Below are 11,647 nucleotides of genomic sequence, written 5' to 3'. Positions count from 1 at the left end.
AACCATCATAGTCCTGTAATGGAAGCATCTAGCATGATGTTAAAGCTGAAATGGACTTTTCGGATAATGAGGAGCTTTGAAATGAGGATTGGGGAAAAATAATTCCACAGGTTATTTTCAGTTATTGTATTTACAAATGGGAAATGATTTAAAACATAATGATACTTTATAAAAGATTAATGTCAATTCTTGCCAAATAAAAATAAAAATAATCCTCAGTTTTTCTCAAAAGCACCATTTTTAGTGAAATATTATTTGATAGCTACTGATTTTAAAATGTCTTGCTTGATTATATGGCAGGAAGCTGGTTCGTGTCCCTCGTCTTTGTCATGTGCGGTTCTACATTAGGTATTATGCTCTCCGATAGCTATAGTGTTATAGGCTCTCTGGGGATACATGAAGCTGTGCACTGTGTGCTAAAAACAAGTACTAGATAGAGAGTGAAGAATTTCTGTTTAATTCTGAAAGCAACCTTCTTGCCTAGTGTTCTGACGTTGGACAGTAAAATCCACAGACCAATCTGTAGTTTAAAATTCCCGTAATTTAAAATATGCTCTAAATGTTTATTATATTTGATGCTACAGGATTTGAAATTATATTACAAATCTGATGAAGTGGACTTTTCTTCTTTTCATTTACCTCTGCCCCAGTAGTTGCCACTCCATGTAAAAACAGCAGCTGCGGCTCATCAGCTGTGGCTCATGAGTAGCTGATTTACAAGCAGTCTCCCTATCAGGTGGCCCTACAAGACCATTGGAAGCTTACAGGTTACATTAATTTTAAACAATTCCAAGTAATTGTAACCTAAGTGAGAGCCAAGATTTTAGGCAGTGATGGGTATTGGTATTTTTCTTATCACATTTATATTTTCATGACTCTTACAATTCAATTATATGTCAAGTTGCTTCAGGCCTCATAGAATTCATTCACTTAGCAAACACAATAGGCACTGGGGTAGAGAAGTAAAAACACCTGGCCTCCATGCTCAGGTAGCCCCCTGCCTAGTTGGACAAGAAAACAATAGCAATAAAAGACAATAAAAGAAAATAACAATAAAAGACAAGAAAATAACAATAAAAGGTGATAAGTACATGGTAAGTGAGGGTCCCAACATGTAGGTAGATCTGTCTTTTTTTTTTAAGGTTCTACTCTATTCATAGTTATTATAAAATATTGGCTATATTCCCTGTATTGTACAATATATCCTTGTAGCTTATTTTATACAGAATAGTTTGTACCTCTTAATCCCCTACCCCTATATTGCTCCTCCCCGCTTCTCTCTCCCCACTGGTAATCAATAGTTTGTTCTCTATACCTGTGAGTTTGCTTCTTTTTAAAAATATTCACTAGTTTGTTGTATTTTTTAGATTCTACATATAAGTGATATCATACAGTATTTGCCTTTCTTTGTCTGACTTATTGCACTTAGCATAATACCCTCCAAGTCCATCCATGTTGTTGCAAATGGCAAAATTTCCTTCATTTTTATGCCTGAGTAGTAGTCCATTGTATATATATACCACATCTTCTTTATCTGTTCATCTGTTCATGGGCACTTATGTTGCTTCCATAGCTTGGCAGTAAATAATACTGCTGTGAACATTGGGGTGCACGTATCTTTCAAATTAGTGTTTTTGTTTTTTTCGGATATATACCCAGAAGTGGAATTGCTGGATCATATGGTAGCTCTATTTTTAGTTTTTTGAGAAACCTCCATATTGTTTTCCACAGTGGCTGCACCAATTTACATTCCCACCAACAGTGTACAAGGGTTCCCTAGGTAGATCTATCTTTAAAGGAAGAATGAGTTAACCCAGTACTCTGGCCCATGGTCCATAGGAAGCTGGTTCATTATAAGTTTCATTATAAACCAGTAACTTGGAATTCTGGGTTGTACATGAGAGGTGGTGAGCTTGGTTAATAATTAGTGAACTGCCAAGAGACAAAGCTACTCTCTCTGCCGGCAACATCTGATTTCTGAGCATTTAACCTGGATGCTCTGGGAGTGCAAAAGTGGAGTATGGCCACAATGATGTATTGTGCTCCAGTTACCATTTCTAGAAGTAAAAGCATCACTTTAAAGGAATTCAGAAAGCTGACTTTCCAAATAAAATGCATATGTTTAGATACTTTTTAATTATTTGTAGCTTGGGTTTAAATTTTAATAGGTGTAACTAATTTTTACTCTAATTTGTTCATTATGGAATAATCCTAAATACAGGAATTGTTTGCATGTTCCTTTACCAGGGCCTTTTTTGAAAAAGCTTTTTTGAATTATTTATGGTTTTTCGTATTTTAATAAAGTATTTGAAAGCTTTATTTTTCTAATTTGTCTTAAAATATTCCTTTCAAAAATATTCAAAGATAGGTGCTATTAATATACTAAATAAAGCATCGAGGAAGGTCATCTTACTTATCTTATTGGACTGATTCACTGAAAAAGGTAAGTGCTTTTCTGATTTTGCTATTGTCAAATTTTCCAGTTGATGTGCCTACCCACTGTCTTCTTTTGCTGGCCTTTTATTCATCAAGTTTTTTGCACTTTTTCTTTCCTGGCATGAGCATCCTTGCTATTTCCCAGTACATAATAGCTTGCACCTTTACAGAAAGGTCATATCCTTGCCATATCTAAAATATTGCCATGTTAACATATACCTGTAAGATGCTGAGTAAAGGTAGAAAAATGCACATATATTTCTAAGTGCACACCTTTCTTCAGGAAAAAACGTATGTCAGCAAGCCCACAAGGAACATGACAGTTTATCAAATACTTGTTCATTTTCTCTGAAATTTGTTCTGAAGAGATAAGGTCAGTAGGGAGACAAGCTTAGGTAATTGTCCATTTGGCTGTTACAGGCAGGGAACCTTTGTGGTAGTACATAGGTAGAATAGGTCTACAGAGGATGCCTCTGATTAAGTCTTCTGGTATAAATCAAGGGCTGGATTTAAGATATTATTTGTGGTAGAATGGATAGAGAAGTTAAAATGTGAGAACCAGCTTTAAAATCTGTTAAGAATGTTTAGACATCAGCGTATGCTTTATTCGATTCACTTTATTGAGTTCAGAATCCAAAGTCTATTAATAATAAAACCCAGATTTGCCCTTGAGCATTTCAAGGTTACAGATGCCTAGTCTTCCTGTTAGTAGGCTATAAATTCAACTTTTTCACCTACGTTTGCCCTTGCAGTAAATGGGACACCATAATTTTGCAGTTTGCAGCTCGGGGTGAAGTTAAACTGCCCAGTTTGGACACTTTCATAATTTGGGGTCATTGGCCCAACTTGTAGTAAAAGGCTGAATTTTCATCATTAGGTCATTTGCTTTTTAAATGAATATTTTTATGTGGAAAGAATATAACCTGATCGACTGGAGAGAGCCCATCAACATAGCAAATGAGACTTGAATTTGCTTTTCGGCTTTGTCACTGATTATGCCAGTGACCTTAGGTAAGTCAGTCTGTTGCTGGTATTGCATTTGCCAAATAGGAACAATTAAGTCTTGCTCACCTCACAGGATTATTGAGATACTAGAATTATATAAATTTACGGTAGTAATATTACTGAATGTTTAAATAGCATTGATATTTAAAGATCTCTAAAAGTGAGGGTGAATAGGGAAGTAACATGGAGAAATCCCTTATCTCCTTTATAATTCTCGCAATGTAGGAGCTCTTGCTTCTTTCTTTTTGTACTGAGGGTGGGATGCATATTTTGAAAAAACAATCTCCTGGTGTTACCAATATCCCCCAACTCCACTCCCCACCCCCGTTGCTTTTTGCTGATTTGGTGTGTTGAAACAATCAGGATTGTCTTCTGCTCTGTCAGTCTTTTCACTGTATCTCTGTATATATCAGTGAATAAAAAGGCAGCAGGGCATTTTAGAGTGGTGTAAAGTCCAGGATTCCAAGCAAGTTTCAGTAACAGGCTGGACTATAGGTACCCCATTACTATCAAGATGAATTTTGGAAGATCTGTCGGCCAGCCTTCCCAGTGTCAATCGTGAATGTCTTTTTGTGAAAAATAAGTGCTAATGGCCATTGTAACTGCCCAGGACTTCGGGCCTCAAAAGAGTTGTTGTTTTTCAGTCTTTCCTGATTGCTTCCCCTGCCCCATTCATTCTTTGCCAATGTGTTGGGTTGCCTTGCTCTCTTAGCTCCCTCCCACCCGTTTTTCAATTCTTAATTTTCTTTCTATTGCCGAGAAAGGCATCAGCAGGACAGAGAAACTTTATGAGTCCTAGCCTAGAGGCATTTAAACTTGAAACAGCTACTCTTTTTTAATTTTTATTTTTAGTAAATGGTCATTTTTGTCAGAGATCCTATATGTATGAAAAATAAAAGTGAAGAGGCGTCTGCTTAGGATTAGTGCCTTTTTGACTTCTGCACCTATATTTTCAAGGTGATGTGGTTTTCTTGCTCCCTGTTAGGGAGCCACTTTTCAAATCTCAGGTGACCAGACTGACTTGAGAATGCAGTTTGGCGCATGAATAAAATGGGACACAGTGTTCATTTGCAATTTTATTTTTTAAAAATGAAATATTCAAAGTACTTTTTTCTTTCAAATATCGACACATAATGTTTAACTTTAAATATTTACAGCATGTTGTTGTGATGCTCTTATAGAAAAATGCATGCTTCTGGCCTGAAAGCCAGAGCAAAATGCAAAAGACCATTTAACCGCAGCCAGAGAACATGAACCTGTACAGTATCCAGTCACTTTTCAGCACAGGATTGAGAGCAGGAATACAAAACTGGAACCTATTGTTTCCTAGCAACATGGCTCAGGCCATTATAACACAATTTCCTGTATGATTAGAACCTCTAACTGTTGTTATATAGAAACTGAAAATCTTGGCATACACTGTAAACATCTTTACTTCTCATGAGAAAGTAAGCAGCTAAAAAGAATATTTTTCTGACGTAAAGGCTATACTTCTCTTTTTCACCTTCTTTCTTACTGATGCTTTTGCCAGAAGAATAGTAAAGATTTAGACATTGTCATGAACCATACAAGTAAAATATTTTCAAGGACACAATCTGATATACTAACACTTATTTAAGAGGTTAAAGTCCACCACTAAATCTAAGGAAAGATTTTTTAACTGCCAAACACGTTTCCTTTGACAAATAATGTAAGATGACAACTGCCAAGACAAAATCCACAGCAAGTTTAACTCTAACTATTTTCAGTTACTGTTTAGGAAGTAATTTCTTCTTACACACGGTAGTATATTTGGTCCTTAATAGCTTTCACGTGAAGGACACACTGAAACAGTCACTATTTTGTGGTTGAATTCTTTTTTGTTGTTGTTTGTTATTTTCTGGTTTTTTTCTTTGTTTTGTTTTTTGTGTTTTTTTGTTTTTGTTTTTTTGCAGAATAAAGAACCTTACAGAAGGCTGTGGAAGAGCAGTCTGAGATCTGAAGTACTAGTCAGGTCAGCTATGTGTATGTGAGTTCCTCTAAGAACACAAGAACGTTGCATCCAATCTGTAGCCTTCTGTTTTTCCACAAGCTATAATACATTCCAGTCTCTCCAAAAGTTCCTTTCAATACTTGATTACTGTACTTTTGCTTCCATTACCACTGAACTCCATTACAGTTGCCCTTACAGGAACATATCTTTATAAATGCAAAAACTTTGCCCTGACTCTCTTAGGTGCTATTACAGTAGGGCCTGGTATGGTTAAAAATTTTTTTTAAAAAAGGAAAGAGAGGAAAAAAAGTAGAAACAACATGATAGGATGCTTGAAACTGTCAACAGTAATGAAAAAGAACAATCTTACAAAAATTAGAATTAATTGTATACCTCTCTACATAGCATGTGAATTCCAAATTATACATCGTTAAGTTTTCATACATTTGGCTATGTTGTATATATTATATTATATATATAGTCTATATATTATAGATCTTCTAGATAAATTGACAGTAAAGGACACGCTTATTTTATACATTATTTTGTTGGGTTAAAAATAAAACATATGCCTATTTATATGGTGAGTGTTTTACTAAAAATTAGTATGAATTGGGCTTTATATCCCTTTCCTTCAGGAATCATGCCTCTAATCAGTAATGATTAGAATGACGACTAAAAATAAATATATTTAAATGTCTGTTCAACTGTGAACTTTTCAGCTCATTTGGCTCTCTAGACTGTAGTGCAAGAGTCAAAACAAAATAAAACAAAAAAAGCACAAATAAAATGGGCCTAACTAGGAAAAAGAAACAACCACGGAGTATTCCCTGCCTCCAGCCCAGAATATTCTTCATAGGAGAGCCCAACTGCTGTGCTCTCACTTGAACTTACTTGAATGGTGTGTGGCTGTGTAGTGTCAGCCACCTGTCTTCTGGGTATGAGAAATTCATATATTTCTCTTTAAAATGCTTTTACTTTCATCAAGAAATACAAATGAATTGTTCTTTCATTAATTTAAACTTCAGAACTACAAGTCAATAAAGGCATTCTTTGTAGCCACATGAATAGGAAGTGATGTACTCAATATCTCCATGTTCTTATTAAGAAATGCCAAAATGTTTCTCTTAGATTTACTACTCATTAGTGCTAACCTTTTGGGTTTTTTTCTCTTTCCTCCTAAAAAACTTTGGAAGTGGTAAAGAGAACAGTAATAGTTCAAGGCAGTATTAAAACCACAGCTCTAAGTGATAAAAAGTGCATTTTCTGAATATAATACAAATATAACTTTAAGAAACTAAAGGCACAAATTAAATAAATATGTATTTCAAACTAGAAATGCACAGTTCATGGTAATTACTATTAAGTAAAAGCTTCAAATACTTGTTTCTAATGGATATTTAAAGCAGTTTGAAAATGATACATCATCAGTGAATTGCAAAAAAGTATAATCGCTTAAAGTATAAGCAAAATAGACTCTAATATTGAAATCTTGGATTAGTGATAAAATACATCATCACATTTATGAATGCACTCTTTATATACAGTTCATAAGTTATTTTCCCATTGATTTAAAAGAACATCAGAGGTTCTAGGAACTTAAGGTCCATTTTTAGGCTGGTGTGGAGGTATTCAAATTTTCAACAAGTTTGCTAGTAATTTTAGATCCTGTCCTGAATAAATACTATACCATTAACACAGGCCTGATTCAGGGAAAAAAACCCCAATATGAGTTCATCATGAATTCTTTCTCTCTCTTGGAATACATGTGTAATCCCAACCTGAAGGTTTTGAAAATGAAATGTTTGGATACACCCTCCCCTACTGTCAGCGGGCCCTTGCCTTTCTCTCATTCTACTTTGTGTAGTTAGGAGCCAGACTCCTTAAAAACCTTAATGTGAGCCTGGATTCTGACTTTGCATATTTTCAAAAAAGACTGTCATCACAAAGCAAGGCAATGACCCCACACTGCATTTAGGTAGTGGCTGGAAAGAATCCAAACTGCGACATTCCATCATAAATTCTCCTTCAGACATAGTGAGTGTCCAGACCTGGTGATGAAAGTGCTGAAGCTGGCTCAGGAGAATTTTCCACAGGCCACATTGTGCTGTCCTGTATTTTCATTTGTGGTAACTTACAATTGCACAGCAGTTTACAAACTGTTTCTTTGTCACTGGGCACAAAACTCCCAGCTCACCAAGGGGCTTCTTTTACGACAGGATTCATACAGATTGAGAAACTGCAGCTGATATTAACACTAATCCTGATCTTTTTCTGCATTTTAAATGATCGTAGAACAAAATAACCTTCCTGGAAAATAGCTATTTTCCTAGGCAGGAGAGATGATTAAATCAAAAATAAATGGGCAAAGACAGAGAACTAAAATAACTAACCATATAAATTATCTTAGTAAAAAATAGTCTGCCTCTCTATAATTAGTTGAAATGTTTTAGGTTGGAAAGGACTCAATTAAATTTCCTGACTATGGCTGGGAGATGTTCAATACAGAATTGCACATTTGAAAGATAAATCTAAGCGGGGTGAAACAATGTGGCAGCAACTTCCCGTGATGTTTAGTTTGGTCTTCCCTTTGGTACTTTCCTTTCACCTTAGTACTATGTCTATTTTTTTTTAAAAGGTTTTGGCTCTTATGAATTTCTGCAGTAGTAGTGCGTGTAATGTGTCGGCATCCCAGGCATGTATGCCTGTGAAAGCCTATTTTTTTTTGTACCAGAATCACACTTTGTAGTAAATTACCTTTCATGTGCACAAAACCATTGGATTAGTGTATAAATACTGAATCACGAATGTGAAACTATGACCAAAACACACCCTATATATAAATGAGGAATTCCTACCCAGGTTAATAAAAGCTATGTTTTCATGACACCAATACAGCTGGACAACTGAGTACAAAATGTAGTCAAAACAAGTTGGGTGGGAGGAGTTACATTGGCCAGCTGCCTTGGTATCATGTACACACGAGCAAATAGTGGCAACTGGGTTTGGTGACCACACCCACAGGGAAGCGTGGTAGACAGAACCCAGCCACCACATGCCAAAACACAGCACAACAACATGGCATCTATTTCAACAAGCAAGGAGGAATCGTCAGGGACGAAGGGCAAATGGGTCCTGACTCTAGGAGATGGTGGCCGAGGACATTTTACACTTCTTTCAAAGTTTCCTATAACAGATCTGGAACACGTGAAAGAGCTGGCAGTCTTTCGAAATGCAAGGTTCAGATATGATTGCACCACCTTTCAAATAGCCCGCAAGTTCTGCCAAAAGCTGAGTATGAAACCACATGTCACAATTGACGTAGAGAACCTTGGGTTCTTTCTTTATGTTTGAACATCTGCATGGCTCCACAAACTGAAAGTGGTGCTTGCTGAAAAATTTTTTTTTAGTTGTTTGAGTTCTACTTGTGTTATTTTGAATACTGCCACACAAGAACTAAAAATTTCTGTCATTTCTTAAAGAGTTTAGACAAACAATATTAAAATACCATCTTCTGTCACATTGAAAGGCAGTTGGATATGTTTTTCCTCCATATTTACATATACAGAGTTCTGATCTAGAAAACCAATACAATAAACCATTTTATGTTTTAAAAACAGGCAGTCTTTGGTGACGCAAAGGCAGAGATTTTTTTTGTTACCTCCTGCCTATTTCGCTCTGTCTCATAAAGTGAATATTGTTGGCACTGTCAGAAAGTTCTAAATACTGCTCAACAGACAAAACAAAATACCCATCATAACTTTGTACTCTCCCAGTGCTCAGCAGCTGCTGCTTTTCCCCCTCTGTCCATGCCCGGATACCCTCTTCCCCTTCTTGCAGCCTTCTTTGTTCCTTAGTCCAGGCCTGGGCCACGGCACGCTGTCTGGCGATCTCCAACACGTGATTCTTTTCCTCTTCGACAGTTGTCCCATACCGGATGTTAAAGCACAGAGCCCCGTGCTGGAGCTGGATATCTGCAAACCGTCTAGTCCTCCCATTCAACACCGAAGTCATCTGGGACACAGTGACATTGACACCATTCTCCAGAATGCGCCTCCCCCCAGTGTTACCGATGAGCACCAGGTCTTCCTCCAGAGACCCAAGCTTAATGAAGTAGTGCGTGTCCCTCCCCTCTATGGTAAAATGTAGGTTTTCCAGGTAATGAGCATTATTGAGAATGGCAGCCAGCCGCCTGCTATCTTCATTGGCTACTCCTATAATATCGGCTGTTACTATGCCATCCTTGATGGCGAATTTTATACCTTTGCCAAAAACAGAAGGAACAGCAGCAAACCTTGGTTGCTTCCCTCCTTCAAGGCACCGTCCATCATTATATCGGGGAGTCATAGGAAGTTGGTCCAAGGAAATGAAATTCCTGAGCTGTTTCTGGAGCTCACACTGGATACCCAGGATGGTCTAGGAAAGAAGAAAGGCACAGAGCAAAGGCAGCAGACGATTAGACACCTAGCATACGCTTGGTGATTGTAGAAAGCAAAGGCTTGCCAGGTTGCTTCCTTCTCTCTTTAATTTGCTGGTTTGTGATTTAAAAACAAACCAAATTTGGAATCTCTTCACCAGAGCTTTGGAAAAGACTAACAGGTGACTTGATCACCTGGCATATATTTCTTGATATCTTGGTGAGTTAAGAGTTAAGCATAAGCAAATATATTAACTTGATACCATAGAATCACAGAGCGAAAAGGCACTTAAGTGGGTCTAGCTCCCCCCAAACAAAGACATTTTATTTTTACCCATTCAACGGACACTGACTAGCTGTTTCTTATTGGATGTAGAGTAATACATTAGCCACAGTGAGGTATAAAGAGACGGTATAAGGCAGCATTCTTGCTTTCAAGTAGCTTATGACCTTAAAAATCACAAGGGCAAATCAGCAAGTCCATGGATCTTTTTATGTGGTTTAAAAAAAAAAAAAAAACGTTTAACTATGGCAGATTTCAAACATGCTAAGAAATAAAGAGAAGAGAATAATGAACCTCCAAGTATCCATTACAAACCATCAGAAATTTTCAAAATTTTGTTAAACTTTTTTCAGGATGTTTAATTACAAAAAGCATTTACATGTTATATGTATTTACAAAAAGGGATACGCCTATAGTACTTATTTAGAATTTCGTTTCCTTTATAATTTTTATACTTGAATTTCAAGCCCTCTCACCCAAGTTTCAGTTTTATTTTGTTAAAGTCATTTTTATTTTTTTTGGCAAACACAGATATTCCTCTTTCTTTCAACTGAAAGATAAAGTACTTTCTTGTTTTCATTTGTACCACATTAAGTGATGGAATTATCTGCTGAACCTTGAATGTTTTGGTATTCCTATTTTTCCAGACTTTCTCTCTGTAATATTTATTATTTTGCTTCATTACTCCTTTTTTTTTTAACATCTTTATTGGAGTATAATTGCTTTACAATGGTGTGTTAGTTTCTGCTTTATAACAAAGTGAATCAGCTATACATATACATATGTTCCCATATCTCTTCCCTCTTGCGTGTCCCTCCCTCCCACCTTCCCTATCCCAACCCCTCTGGGTGGTCACAAACCACCTAGCTGATCTCCCTGTGCTATGCGGCTGCTTCCCACTAGCTAGCTATTTTACGTTTGGTAGTGTATATATGTCCATGCCACTCTCTCACTTTGTCACAGCTTACCCTTCCCCCTGCCCATATCCTCCAGTCCATTCTCTAGTAGGTCTGTGTCTTTATTCCCGTCTTGCCCCTAGTTTCTTCATGACCTTTTTTTTTTTTTCTTAGATTCCATATATATGTGTTAGCATACGGTATTTGTTTTTCTCTTTCTGACTTACTTCACTCTGTATGACAGACTCTAGGTCCATCCACCTCACTACAAATAACTCAATTTCGTTTCATTTTATGGCTGAGTAATATTCCATTGTATATATGTGCCACATCTTCTTTATCCATTCATCTGCTGATGGACACCTAGGTTGCTTCCATGTCCTGGCTATTGTAAATAGAGCTGCAATGAACATTGTGGTACATGACTCTTTTTGAATTATGGTTTTTTCAGGGTATATGCCCAGTAGTGGGATTGCTGGGTCGTATGGTAATTCTATTTGTAGTATTTTAAGGAACCTCCATACTGTTCTCCATAGTGGCTGTATCAATTTACATTCCCAGCAGCAGTGCAAGAGTGTTCCCTTTTCTCCACACCCTCTCCAGCATTTATTGTTTCTAGATTTTTTGATGATGGCCAT

General features: G+C 36.7%; 1 protein-coding gene across 3 annotated transcripts in view; it reads right to left on the bottom strand.

Annotated features, from left to right (window-relative positions):
- Nucleotides 1-9,070: 9,070 nt before the first annotated feature.
- Nucleotides 9,071-11,647, bottom strand: part of TENM1 (teneurin transmembrane protein 1) — a 596,609-nt gene continuing 594,032 nt past the window's right edge. For all 3 annotated transcript variants that reach the window (XM_060088152.1, XM_060088154.1, XM_060088153.1), the window contains one exon: nt 9,071-9,829. In XM_060088152.1, coding sequence (XP_059944135.1) covers nt 9,071-9,829 — 759 coding nt within the window. The remainder of the gene's footprint in view (nt 9,830-11,647) is intronic.

This window comes from Mesoplodon densirostris, chromosome X (genome assembly GCF_025265405.1).
Source record: "Mesoplodon densirostris isolate mMesDen1 chromosome X, mMesDen1 primary haplotype, whole genome shotgun sequence".
In the NCBI taxonomy this organism is placed as follows: domain Eukaryota; kingdom Metazoa; phylum Chordata; class Mammalia; order Artiodactyla; family Ziphiidae; genus Mesoplodon; species Mesoplodon densirostris.
This window is presented reverse-complemented; position numbering and strand designations above follow the sequence as displayed.